Source organism: Lepisma saccharinum, chromosome 16, assembly GCF_977018435.1.
Source record: "Lepisma saccharinum chromosome 16, izLepSacc3.1, whole genome shotgun sequence".
NCBI classification, from domain to species: Eukaryota; Metazoa; Arthropoda; class Insecta; order Zygentoma; family Lepismatidae; genus Lepisma; species Lepisma saccharinum.
In genome coordinates this window covers 1,889,259-1,904,202 of record NC_139244.1, presented here as the reverse complement: position 1 = coordinate 1,904,202, position 14,944 = coordinate 1,889,259, and the positions used below count along the sequence as shown (strand labels likewise).

The following is a 14,944-nucleotide window of genomic DNA, read 5'->3' as shown; positions in this document are numbered from 1 at the left end:
ATACTATAAAAGCAAATGAGTGTTAAAGATCCAGAAATTATACAAATACATTTTCTTTTGCAACTAGAAAATACCTGAAGTTGTTCTCCATAGGCCTTGATCCTTTCGGTGGTCCCCAGCTGTGAAGAGGCAAGAATTGTCTCTGCATTCCTTAGCCATTGTTGTAACCTTTCAACTCCAATCCTGTAATCCTTCCTATTTCTCAGGATGTCACCTGCATGCATGTACTGCTTCACATGCTGAAATGTAACATTTTCTCTTTTATCAGAACTCATAAGACTGGCAAACTAAATCTCTAAACAATTCACTCCATAGTGTAACAATGATGAAATGCATTAAAATATTAGAACTCTTCAATATTCTCAAAGTTTCTGGTACGAGGCGTATTCGGAAAGTTAGTATCGGAAGGGTGTAAAAAATAAAGTAAAATAGTTTCGTACCTTTTTTTATTTGCATTGCATTTTACAGACCTTAAACTACTTTTCTACGTAGTTCAAGCATTTGTCATAGCATGGCACTAGTTTTTGTATCACATCATCATAGAATGTTCCCGCCTGTGACGAAAGCCATCCATGCACTGCTGCTTTGACGTCGTCATCCTCGTCGAAACGCTGACCAGCAAGAAACTTCTTCTTCAGATGAAGAAAGAGATGGTAGTCACTTGGTGCCAAGTCAGAGCTGTTGGTGGATGAACAAATTGTTCCCAGCTGAATGACGTGATGAAATTTTGAGTTTGTTGGGCTGTATGCGGACAAGCATTATCGTGAAGCAATACAATGCCTTCGATAAGCATTCCGCACCTTTTGTTTCGAATTGCACGATGCAGTCAGATTAATGTGTCACAGCAGGCATCTTTGTTGGTGGTCTGTCCTCTAGACAAGAATTCAACTATTCTTGCATTGAGAAAACAAATCACAGACCGGACATCACAGTCGGCCGATTGATTTTCTTGAACATTTCAAACCTTCAGAAAACTACGAAGAAAAAGCATGACCTGCTCCCACGTGTGCCTGTGGCTAACTTACGGATGAAGGTTGTCAGCGAGAACTGACACGGTCACGACTGCATCGCTACAGCGGCGATATTTGCAAACGGTACTTACTTTACAAATACACCTCATATTATTAACAATAGAAGTTGCAAAAGCTGATTTGAAGGGTTCAGAACACAAGAGGCTTAACTCCACTGAAGACAGTTTTGAGGAAAAAGGCACATTTAGTCCTATGTTGAACCATTGGAGCACATAGTGGTGCCTCTATGAGCAAGAACTTGAAACTTAAAAGATTCTTACTTCTAACACTAAAATGTTTATACTTCACAGTTGGAGTTATGCCACTTGTTCTCTGAATATAATAAAGATTATAACATTAATAAATAAAATAACATTTTTTCACAATAAATTAGGGATGGGACCGATTAATCTGTACTCTATTGGTATCGGCCGATATAGGCATATTGGTGTATCGGTAAAATTACAGATTATTTTACAAATCCGATATATCAATAAATATCTGATAATTTAGTGCAAAATTCTGCCATTTTGATGTAATTTTTATGGAAAATCTCAATGCCCTACTTTCTAAAAAAGTAAATGTCTAAAAATGGAACTCCTTTGCACTGCAGTCACCTTGAAACAATTTATTAAGGAGGTCAATGAACCTTTCAGGCTCTTCAAGGACCATTTCTAATTTTATATCGGATTGGTAGAATATCGGTTATCAGTATCGGTAAATTTTATATCAGTACTTTATCGATATCAGCCAAAATTTCATATTGGCCCATCCCTACAATAAATGCATGATAGAAATGCATCGTGCAAAGGGATCTTTACCTTTCTCTCTCCTTTCTCTGTTTCACTTTTCTCTCTCTCTCTCTCTTTCTTTCTCTTCCTGTGGAGGGAGAGAGAGAAAAAAAAGAGACTTTCCATATTTTAAGAAACCTGCATTGAAAAATAAAGCAAGTAAGAAAGCAACTCATAAGATCATTTGCTAAATATAAATGCATCTTATTATTATTATAAATAATGCAAACTTTGATTGTTACGTGAAAAACTATTATAAGGTTACAGTAATTATATGGATGCTGATCTTGAAATCTGCGAACATACTTGGAACAGCTCTTCCCAACGTGTAGTCATTCTCAAGAACCTATCCTTCAGTTCTTGCACCACCTGATCCTCGCATGTTGCCATGAGGAAGCTGACTGTATCTGCTAGGAGCTGGTGTTTATCCTTCCACACACTGACATCCTAAAATAGGGAAGAAATAAATCATAAGTCTCAATTAAATGTTAATGGTAGCTATTACAGATATTAGTAGCATGTAGCATTGCTATGCATTAGGAAAACCACAACTGAGAGAGCAGAAGGATGAAGGATGCTGGGAAATGGAAGGAGCATGGTGCTGATAATGTCACCCCCTATGATCCCATGGCATGTTCCGATGTGCATGGGAGAGCTTTATCTAAGACAGTAGTGATTGCCATGGGGAAATGGATGTGGATTACCCCCATCCTCCCCCGATGCACTAATTTGTCTCACACTTGCTAAAGATTGATTGATTGGTGTGGTTTATTTTTATTGTTTTTTTGCCACTTTTGGCTAATTGCAAAGATGAGGATGAGTGATGACATGATGAAATTGATGAATGGACACTCACAAACATCCATACCCAGGCCGGGATTCGAATCTGGAATCCCTGGTGTTGTGGCACGATGTGCTAACCACTCTGCCAAGATCCGGCCAACTTACTAAAGAAATTAAAAAAAGGTAAAGTGCTTCCCTGTGCTTTGCAGCAGGCCGTGAAGGCATATAGGCTCTTCTTACTAAAGAAATTAGATCATAAAAACCATGGACGAGATATGGCCCCTTTTATAAAATCCCTGGGCATACTACTGTACACAAGGCAAAAGCAAAAGTAAGGTAAAATTCCCTGTGCACATTGCACTGTTCCATGGAGGCACCCATATTCTCACAAATTTTGGAGGTGGTGTGATCAACACCATGATCCACTCACCTTTACCCCCGAGAACCCATTTATTAGAGGTTGGGTGAACCCCAGAGCTGCTTTATGAACAAAGTCAGAAACCTTAGATCAATCACCCCAGGTAGTGAACCGGGATCTCGCACATGGCAGTCTGATAGCCTGCTAACTAGACCCCCACAGCTCTGCTGCACACAAATAAATATTGTGGCAAATTTCACGTTAAATGAAAGACAAAATGCATTATTACCATTTTTTTGCACCACAAGTCTATTTTTTGCTCCGCCCCTGAAACATTTGTGCATTGTTTATCTTTTGTTTTGGTGTTTGACCAAAATCACGCTTGGAGGCAGCACATGCACTTTCGTTTCCTGCTGTCGTTTGGTCAGATGTTACGCGATCTTTCATCGCAATGGCACGAGTTGCTTGTGCATGCCACGAATGACGTAACGTTCATTGGAACACGTAGTAGTTTCCATGCACGAGGAAACATGGTTCAAAATAGCAAGGTAGCCATTGGTAATGTACGCGGAATGTCAGAATGAACACGTATTAGTTATTGGACGTTGAGTGTTAGTTTGAAATGGACGACGAGTAGTTCTATAATTCTTCGCAAGTCAAACGTACTGTGTTTCTTGTGAAGTGCAATCTCGCTGAGTTATGTTGTGTAAGATTGGGGCACAATCTACCATTTGATGTTGCCAACTTTTCCACGCGGTACAAGTTTTTTGAGGTTGACCGTGACGGTACTAGGATGACGATCTTTGAAAGGGGAGAATCATCGTTCCTGTGTAGTCAGCGAGGACCACCGCATTATTTTGCTGATAGAAGGGGATCAGCGGCGAATAAGTTGCAACATCTACGACCTTGAAACTACTACCACGACTTTGACGAGGACGGAGAACTTTCCAGTACAAAATTAAGGTATGTGTTGAAAAGTGCATAGAACAGTGCTAATTATCATATGCGTCACCTTACTCGTCATCGCAGTAACTTTGCATCACTTGTACGTCTTATCGATACATGGAAATTGCCTGTTTTTGTGTGTCAAATTGTACTCTTATTTGACGATACGCGAAATATGTGAATATAACAATTACGAAGAAAATTAATTAGTGCAGTTTAATTGAGTTTGCATCCGAGCTCGTGAAGAGAAATAAGATGTATGAAGTCACTAATTAATTAGATTCTACGTAAGTGCTAATATTTCTGAATGTTGCTGTTTAAAACAGTGTACTTTGATAAAATTGCATATCTGATTATGTGTTTGGAAAGTGTTTTCGCTTTTCTTCGTGTGTAAGAAAAAAAATAAGAAGTGGCTTAATGCGCACGTCACTGATGACAGCATTATTTCAATTTACGAACAGGTTTTTGCATGCAGGTGCACAAACTATTACACCGCTTTCCCCCACCCCCAACTTTTCCCTACACTATGAGAGCATTCTAATTTTTGTTAATAAATTTTGGATGAGTAGCATTGATATTACGTAAAAAATTTCTTGAAAATACACGGATGTATTTTGGATCTAACGTGTATAATTATGTTAATGATTACGTGTCTGATATTGATGGTCTTACTATTATTATTGATATTATAAATATTCTGATTGTTTTTTTGCTGGACGAATTATAAAGTAAAAAGAAATAAGATGCTTCGAAACCCAATAATTGAACAATTGAGAATCAAATATAGAACTATTGTACAAAGTATTATTTTTGCCTGATAAGAAGGTAAATTTACGGCTGTTGCATTACTATGTGTTAGGCGTGCACTTGTTAATATTTGCTGATGTACACTCGTATACAAAAAAAACTATTGTTGAATAAAATTGAAGTTAATCTAATACTGACTTAATGTTATGATTATCCCCCTAAGCTCTACCAGTAAGGTACTAATCATTAAGAAGATAATAACATAGAGGTGATGGATTGTGTAGTGTTGATACAAGTGTAATTGAATAATTCTTGTGATTTACAGGTACCATCAAAAAGGGGTATTTATTTTGAGAAACGATATGCTGACAGTAACAGGAAGGCGACATAATTATTGATAGATACCCCCCCCCCTTTTCTCTTTGTTGTTACTGGGGCGTATATTACCTTGCTAATTTCAACGATCTTCCTTTTTTTCTGTCGACAAATGGAGGTCTTCACAGACCCTGATGCGATGCTACAATACGTCATTAGCTTCAACACTTAAAATTTGTAATTGTCCCACTAGTAAATTGTCTATTAATCTATGGACCTTAGTCGCACTATCCTTTTTGACCATAGACAAGTGGAACATTACAAAATAAAAAAAGAAAAGCTGTGGAAGGATTGTTCATCTACCTGAAAATATTCCATTTTATCTTCCTCTGGCAGGTCTAGCATTCCGTACGCTCTATCCAGCCATGACTCAAATTCATCTGAGAGGGAATTCCACCTTCTCCAGTACGCAATCACTTCCTCCAGCATGCTCTGTACGCACCTCAGCTCCATGGAAACATTCTTCCATCGTTCTCCTGTCTCTCGCATGAAACGGTCAATGTTAATGGATTCTCGGTGATCTGGAAGGGAACATATAAATAATGCATCAGTGATGTACAAATAATATAAACTAACACTTCACAATGTTACTTTCAACCCATTCTAATGATGATACTTTTACTGATTTTGATATGTGAACACTTTAGCAATGAAAAAGTGTTACTAATAGTTCTGAATTTTAGAATACAAGAATTACATTGCATTTGTCATAAGAACTGAAGTAGCTGTAAGGAATTGCTTGTGGCACACAGATGATGTCATTTTCTAAAAATTATATGAAAATTTCAGTGCATGAGGAATGGACATCATAAACCTACACAGCAATCTATCAGTGGTACAGCATTGCTAAGGAATCAGGTTCATGCCTTGGATATGTCATATCACTTAACTAACATTTGGCTGTTAAGTACTCAATCAGCATATTGAAGTAGCTGTCTTTTAAGCCCACAATGAACTTTTGCCACAAAATTTGGCTTAGGATTATATGTAAATTATGCATTTAGCATAATACCTGAAGTATCCATCAATATTTTACATACTTTGCAAAAAAAAAAAAAAAAACTCAGGACTCTAGAAAGACTACTAAGATGTAACACAAATAATTTTCTCCCTCCCCCTTCCTCTCTGACCAGAGAGCAGGAGCAGATCAGGATTTGGGATATTGGGAGGGGGGTTGGGGAGCCAGAACCCCTGACATCCATTTGAACCTACTGCGTGCAATTTGAAAAGGACCACGAAATGAGAAAACAAGATATTTGAAATATGGTAAAATATAACTAACCATCTGATTTGATCTAAAAGTTATAATTGAAATTGTGAGAGAGCCACACTGTTGTTGGCCCAGGTCCTCAAAATATAAAAATCTGGATCTAGACAGGAAACTGATAAATTGGTTGATTGATTTAGTTCATTTCACTTTGCATTTCTGCCACTTTTGGCTAATTGCGAACATGAGGATGATATGATATGATGAAATTGTGGGGGACAGTCACAAAAATCGCTTATGTCCAGGCTGGGATTTGAACCCGGAAACCCTGGCATCATAGCATGCTGTGCTATCCCTCCACCATGGAGGCCGGCAAACATTGGGTAAAGTTTCAGTATTTTCTTTCATGTTATGTTTATTTTAAAGTATGCATGGATAAAAGTGATGTAATGCAGTGTTTGGAGATAACTAGTTACAAGTAATGGTTACTTTTTGAAGAAATGTAATTGTAACAGAGTTACTTTTTCCAATAGAAGTAACGTTTCAACAGTTACTTCATGACACTTAAGTTGCTATATAAGTGTCGTAAATTATTGGTATTTAGGACTGAAAGTGAACCAGAACCATCGATAAACTATTAGTTTCTGCTGCGATACAAATGCCCATCCTTTGTTACATTAATTTCTGCAAACAATGGAAGAGGAAAAGAGAAAGTTGTTGACCTAAATTTGTCTCCTGTCCGTGGCCAGTTGGTACGCTCTGGGTTCCAGGCATTTCAGAGTGACAGGTTTATGGTATGTTTCATCTTTCGTTTGGTAGTCCTCAATTCTAAGGCGATATGCATACCTCGGAAGAGGGGTGGATTTCCCAGAAGCAGGAAGATGATATTTGGAGGAGGATTCTTTCCTATTGCTGTCAGTTTGCCATTGTAAGTTGTGTGCTGTTTCTTCATCTGTGGCCTCATAATTGTCCCCCTGGTGTAAGCAGCATCTGATAGTTTCTTTTATTATTATTACAATTAGTAATCAATTTGAGTAATTTGTTGGAAAGTAAGTGTATAAGTAACTGGTAACTGTAACTGAGTTACTTTTATAAAAGAGTAACTGTAACTCTGTTACTTTTTAAAGCAAGTAACTGGAACTAGTTAGCTTTTAAAAAGTAATTTTGCGAATAGTGATGTAATGAGAATGTGCAGCACATCATGTTTTAATCAATTGATACATTCCTTCTAATACAATAGTGCTACGTCTACACTGCAACAAAACTGAACATTTGTAAATAAAGTGTTGTACACCTACCAACATCTCCCTCTCTCTTGTACTCTTCCACCACTTTCTGCATGTCCATATATGCTTTGTTAAATTCTTGAAATATCTTGTTTCTAGAAACGAAATTCCTGTACTGGTCCAATAACTGCTGTACCTTCTCCTCCCTTCCGTACTTGATTGTCCATCCACGAAGCTTGGTTTCAGTCAGGTGTAGGAACGCTATCAAACAGCACTGGAAAGGAAAATATCAGCCAATCACAATTATGAACATGAAATTGCTGATTAGCAATCAGTTGAAAAGGCCTAAATAAGGTTATCCACCAACAATGCATGATATTGAAATGACTACTGGCCTGTAACGAACTTTCAAATTAAGCAAAAGCTTGGAATGTACTTAAAATTACAACAAGAAAATAAAACCAAAGTTGAGATGGGGAAGGTTCGATGAGAACATAACATATTATTCAGGTTACTAAAAATTTAATAATTCTCTGAGTGTTGGTGAAAATGATTCTACATTAGCATGCAATGTTAATTGGGCATTATCTGTTGTATAGTGCTATAAACTATACTTACTCTCACCTCAAAAATTATACATAGTTGTATAAATGGACCAAAAATTAGTACATAATTCTAGGGGGTGCCATGGTTCTTTGAAGCAAAAATCACAGGTCTGTTGTAGGGTTGATTCCCACCACCGGCAAAAGAGATTTCACCTGAAGACGAGAGAAGAGGTGCTCTCTCGAAAAGTAGTGTCAGAATAAGCATAGTTTAAAGCACTAAACAATGGATATATTTTTGGTAAATAAAAAGCAAAATTTCGGCAAAAAAAACAGTCAATTTCGGGTTCAAAAGTGGTAAATAAAATAAAATTTTGGTGTTATAGCGTTGAAAAATCGGATCAAAAGCCATATATCAAATGACATTTTTGTTTTAAAATTGTGAACATAATCCAAAATTTGATTTAAAACTGCACTTATTACACAAAATAAACATATCCCCTTCTAATAGCACACTTATGTAGTTACCAGAGCATTAAGTTTATTCTTGCATAAAGGTATTCATTTTTGCTTCTGCAATATTTACAGCAGGATTAATGAATTTTCCATTATTTGTATAACTCACAGGATAATTCATACTTCAGAAAGTGTTGCATCAGTATATAAACCCTAAATTTCATGTTTAAGAGTCTATTTCACATTTTGCAGTTCATTTCACATCATTTCGTGACAAAACAGGGGATCCGAACCACTGTGCCTCTGCTGGGTATCGAACCCAGGACCCCTTGATTACAAGGTGATGGCATTATCAGTACAGCATTGGGGAGGCCTGTAATTTACTGTAAAGTTCATTCTTATTATTTTGATACATGAAAAGGTATAATTCATATACTCTATTTTTGCTAAATGCACGTTTTCTAGGCAAAAACCTACATTCACTTGATTACATCCATTGATTAGGAAAATAAATGAGAACTCAAATGTGTGTGTACCAAAGACCGAGAAAATAAAATGAACAACATGGACAATCGCAAAGTATTACTCCTTCACTTTCCAAACAGAAATGGGGCCACGATATTACCTTATGCTCTAGGAACTTCAATTTGACTCTTCTTTGAGCAGCTTTTGGTCCGATAACATTGAGGCGAAGGGCCATGTTGTCCAGCTGTTCTGGCGGTACTCCTTGAGCGACGGAAGACTGTCTTGCTTCCTCAAACTTTGCCTGAACAGCAGGAAGGGCTGCGAAGAACACCTGCACAAGGAAAGTAGAAAGATATTATTTCTAACACGTGAAAGATACAAGATCATAATTAGTTTGTGAACAAAAAGAGCTATATTGTCTAAATTAGATTTAAAGAAAATAACTGGTGAGTAGACATCACTCGCATGGGCTGTAAACAATGGCATTACTTTCCTTCCCAATGCCACAAATAATGCAAAATGGAAACAAACTCCAATGGAATCACAACTACTCCTTCACAACACAAAATTCCTGAGCATACTTTTGTGAAGAGATAAATCTTGCAGAAACTAATTAAAAATAATGCAAATAATTTCAGTTAAGTTCTTTTACAAGAGCACATTGGCATAATCAATTCAAGACAATTTTGAGAAAAAGGCACATTTAGATAACTTACTACTGTGTTTAGCTATTGGAGCACAAACATGGTGGCGTCTCTATGAACAAGAATTTCAATCTTCACAGATACTTACTTGCAGCACTGAAATGTTGATACTCTCCATTTTCATTAAAGTGGAGTTACACCACTTGTGTTTTGAACCCCTCATGTTAGAAACAAAAATTGACCTCTTTTCCTGGTAGTATTTTGTCTCAACTTTGATACCATGGTGGTATATTTACAACTTTAACAATGTGCCACAATAAACTCTACTTTGAATGAAAGAGGTAAACCTGCAGATAGGGATAATGAGACTTTTTCCTTTGAAACGATCAGAAACATGAACCATTCCTTCCCCGTCTGTTCCAAGATGAGAGAGAGAAAAATAGCTTGAAAATATGTTTTCAGCATTGCCACATGTTTATGCCTCAGTGCCACAAATCACTGGAGAAAACTGCTGGAAAAATTGTGCAGAATAATGTAGAAATAAGGCACAGACTGACTCCATGGAATGATCTCCTTACAAGATGTGGCAACACTGGTTTTTTTTTATTGAATTGCTTTATTTTACTTCGCTTCTTGTGCCACTTTTGGCTAATTTGCAGAGATGAGGATGAGTGATGATATGATACATGGACACTCACAAACATCCAGGTCAGGATTTGAACCCGAGACCCCTGGCATCAGAGCGCAATGTGCTAACCCCTCTGCCATGGGGGCAGGCTGGCAACACTGGTGTCTTGAGTGATGGACACTACGGATGGCCAAATCTGGATAAAATTTTATCAGGGTTTCAAATATCCAGATATTGGATATTGTGATATCCAGATATACAGATTATCCAGATATGCAAATTATTTAGATATCCAAATTGTCCAGATATCTGAATTGTCCAGATATCTGAATTGTCTAGATATCCAAATTGTCCAGATATCTAAATTATCTGGATATTTGGATTATCCCATGGGGCAACAGTGTTCTTTTTCCTTATTGAAATATTTATTAATATGCTAATTAATTGGGTAATCAAGTGTATAAACATATATATGAGTGATTAGTGTAAATCAATTTATTATGCATTTTTAGGTTCGTATTATTCCATGTATAAATACCATGTAGCTCTCTGTTCTTTCTTCGTGTTTCGAACGTTCAGAAGAAAGGCGGGCAGTTTAGCTGTTGAAGATTAAAAATTTTGAAAGAAGGGCCATTGGCAACAGACGCCAACAAAACGTATATAAACTCCCAGATGAGAGTGGGGGAGGTCGGCTGTTGGAACTGAGACTTGGAAGGGAGAGGCTGTTTTTGCTTCGGTCAGCTAGGACCGGAGGACAGGTCTCCCGAAACGGATGCTGTAAGAGATTGGATTGCCGGGCAAGCTAGTGCCTTGGTATCCAGTTTACAGGTAAAATGGTAGTTTGTACTGGATGTCATTTTGAAGTAATTACGGTACGCCGGGCAGCCTAGTGCCTTGTCACTGTAGAGGTTGAGAAATGTACACGTCGGGCAGCCTCGTTCCTGTTAAGACGTTTTCTTGGAGTAACGCGAGTCTACCTTGTGACAAGCGTACTCCTGATGTAATTCATGAAATGTAAAGCATCCAGGTACAAACAATAGAGATTCCAACTTCAAAATTAGAGTTTTGGCCCGTTAATTAGAGAAATGAACGTTCGGATACGACTTGTATATACTTCAAATTTTACGTTAATTAAACTATAGAAAATATCCAAAATTTCCATTTATAATTTCACAAATGCTGGTCAAGGTAATTTATCCCCTATAGCAAATAAGGTTTCGCAAAGGTTATCCGTTGTCTCTTGTAGTTAATTATATAATTATGTTGACTTGTAGCAACTCACGTGCATTGTCGTACAAAGAAAGATACCCCTAGACAAATCAGAGCCGAGTACGAATTGCACCGAACCTCAAGTGCGGAGGTAAAGAGTGTGCCAGGCTAGTAACGCCCATTAGAAATCAAGATATCTGTTATCATGGGCATCCGGATGGGGGGGGGGGGGGGGGCAAGCCCCTGGAAAATGAAAGTCAACCAAACATTATATATTTCACACATATAATTTCATTTCAGCCACAATAATATGTGTTCGATACTGCACGAACATGGTACATTTAAATTTAAGCAATATTTTTTGAGGGAACAACACTATCATTTGGGATAATGTGCCTTGTTTGCCCCCCCCCCGAAAAAAATACCTTCCTTGCCCCTCCCTGGAAAAAATCCTGCAGACGTTCATGTCTGTTATTCGGATTTTGTGGCCATCCCTATGGACAGATGTGTCTTTATGCTTTGATCGAATTGAAAATTGTGGGTGCATCAGGACTTAGGCTATTTTGCACCCATCACATTATACGGGGCCCAGCCCCAGGGGCGCTCAGCACATATAAGGACAAAAGACAGGACAACACACACACACGCAGCCCTACAGAGGATTCAGGGTGGCTACGCTAGGACCATGATAAAATTCAAGTATAATTCCCAGTTTTCAAGGCGAACTTTCCAAAAATTCAAGGGCACAGTGGGATCCATGAATATTACCGTGCAAATTGTCCATGACTATTTTCATTCATTTTTCTCTTACATTCTGTGTGTTTTTAAGCGATGGATTTTTATGTATACTGGTGCAGAAGTTTTCAACAGCTTGCTTTGAGTTTTCTTTTACTTCTTGAAGCTCATATTGGGTCAAATGAAGTGCACGAACATGGTGATGGACAATTTGCACGGTAATACTCATGGATCCCACTGTACAAGCAGATGTTTTCTCTATTTCAACCTTACATATTACCACCACTCACACAAAAATCACACAAATATATAAACAATACAAAGGGTCTGTTCTGTATGATTTCAATGTAACCAAAAATTCAAAAATCAATTCAATTGAACGGTATATATGCTATTTAAAATAATCACTTTAAGGTCCCGAGTTTACATTTGCCATTTCACATACTCAGACTCGAAATACAATCTACAAATGCAAGTCACAAATGTTACAGGATATACCTAGGTACTGATCTACTCTAAAACTCTACGACAATTCTGTTTTATTCTCCATCTCCACGCAACTTCCTTTTTCCTTCTTCGATAAAAATAAAAGCTACACTTTTAAAAACTTGTATCGGGGCATTTATAAATGCATGAATTTATTTGGGTTAATAACTCCTGGAATTCAAGGAATTTGTGGTGAGTAACCACCTTGGGATTTATACCGGCTGTAGGTCCACATGCCAGAGCCTTGTTGGCCTGCAAAAACCAGTTACCAGAGTGTACTAAATGGAAGTGAGGTTGATATTTGGTGCCTTGCCACAAGGTCACCCCTTACACACCACTTCACACTTTGACACGATTAGGAGGAAGATACGTTAGAGTTTCTTTCTTTCTGTCCAAAACTATACCACAGTGGCGTGCGGTGCTAAATCAGACAGGGGAACAGGTGACCTGCACTTGCCCCCTCCCCTCCCATACCCGTCCTAATATAATACAGTAGACCAAGTAAAATTCAACCCTTATTGAAATGAACTAAATACAGGGGTGCCCCCACCCAAGGCAATGGCGTATCCCCTCCAAATCATATAATTTGTGCCCTTAAACCATATCGTAATCCCCACAACGCATTAAATTACGACAGCGTGTCTACTGAAAGTAACTTCTTTCTTAGCTTTAATGAACACTATGCTTGATCTGCACCTCCTTCCTAAACAGGGGTGCCCATCACTCAAGACCACCCCTAAAATCGTTCATCATAATCGAGAATACATTGTCTTGTAATGCAGCTATAGTATATAAACTTCACATTCACCTCATTCAAGCACCAAACACGCATCCTAGTAACATATCATTGCGATGAAGCGATCAAGAAAATCTTTAAATCCATTCCTTTGCATACTTTCAAGAATATTAATTTAATGGAATGTCAATACTTTCTTAAGATCCAGAGATATTTAGTCTTTTCCAGCTTCTCCTTTGGCACGTTCGGGGTCGAAAACGTGTGGATATCATATCGCTAAGTGCAGTCTCCAAAATTTAATTTTCGAACTCTCTCTCTCCACTACAGAAATCTCTTGACAATCTGAGATTTCACCAAAGTTTCCATGCCAATTTTAGACTTACTGTTGATATTGAGGAGTGGATTATGCCTCATCTAAAAAATTAATTCTCAGTCTTCACACCAGAATTTCCGCAATAGTCTGTCTAAGGCAATAGTAACACACAATAATTGTATAATTGCCCTCAATTTAAGGCTCAATCCCCCTCTAACTAAAATACCCGCATTAATCTAAGACATGGAGTTGGATATTTCTCCCCTGCCCCCCCCCTTAAAGTGTCTACCCTTAAACACTTACTTTTCTTCATCTAATGGATTAAATATGGTGCATTTAAGGTGTAAAAGTTTTATATATATTTTGGAAAAAGATATAAATGTTGAATTTTATATTATTTGAAGGGAACCCCCCCCCCAAAAAAATCTCGATAGCGCAACCTGCGCCATAATCATCCCTGTTGGCACCCCTCCTGACCAAATAAACACCATACATATGTTACAAATTGTCAGAAGTAACATACATGAAGCACGTTAAAATTTGGACAATAACAATGTTAAAGCAAATATGATACTATAATGTAAAAATAACATTAATAACAAAATTGTTGATGCGCAACAAAGAAAATAATAATGAAAGCAATTTATAAGTGATCAGAGAGAAAAAATGTTTTGTGGAAACCTGCTTCATCTCTCTATTTGTAGATTATGTTGACTTTTTTGTAGAGTTGAGCATTCTTGTGATTCAAACGTCCTCAATGCAATGATGGCATTCAGATAGCCGAGTTTTTTCATGACGTCCGCTAGATTTGTAGAAATTGTGACAAAACCCGAACTGTTCCCAACTCCCTTCCCAGGAATAAACAAGGACAACAATAATTTGCCACTGGAAGAGTATCCAGTTAATCATTTTACAGAGTTGTAGTAACTTTTTATAAAATGCCTTGTGTACGATTTCGTTTTTGTTTTTCATTCATTTAGGGTAGGTCTTGGTTTGCTGTCTTTTCTGTAAAGTTCAATGAACTAAAGGCTTTCGTCTTCAGCCTGTCGATCATACAACATTCTCAACCGTACGCTCGCAACATTTGCTTTCTCGTCCTGCCTCTGCGTGCGCCTGGTCTTGGGGCTGTTGGAACAGGTGGAACAGTTGGAACAGGCATTTAGCAGACGATTAACTGTAGAAGATTTTTCCAGTTCGTTATGAATGTCAGACGCAATTTTGCAATGAGATTAGGAAACTATAGACTTACTACACTCAAAACTATCACTACGACGCAATTAAACTTTAG

General features: G+C 37.7%; 1 protein-coding gene across 13 annotated transcripts in view; it reads right to left on the bottom strand.

The window, feature by feature from the left end:
- The window catches only part of Msp300 (Muscle-specific protein 300 kDa), a 609,326-nt gene that overhangs the window by 355,702 nt on the left and 238,680 nt on the right, over positions 1-14,944 (bottom strand). For all 13 annotated transcript variants that reach the window (XM_083137559.1, XM_083137560.1, XM_083137562.1 and 10 more), the window contains 5 exons: positions 9,066-9,236; positions 7,515-7,716; positions 5,313-5,530; positions 2,108-2,248; positions 75-239 (listed from right to left, as the gene is read on the bottom strand). In XM_083137559.1, the coding sequence (XP_082993685.1) occupies positions 75-239; positions 2,108-2,248; positions 5,313-5,530; positions 7,515-7,716; positions 9,066-9,236 (897 nt within the window). The remainder of the gene's footprint in view (positions 1-74; positions 240-2,107; positions 2,249-5,312; positions 5,531-7,514; positions 7,717-9,065; positions 9,237-14,944) is intronic.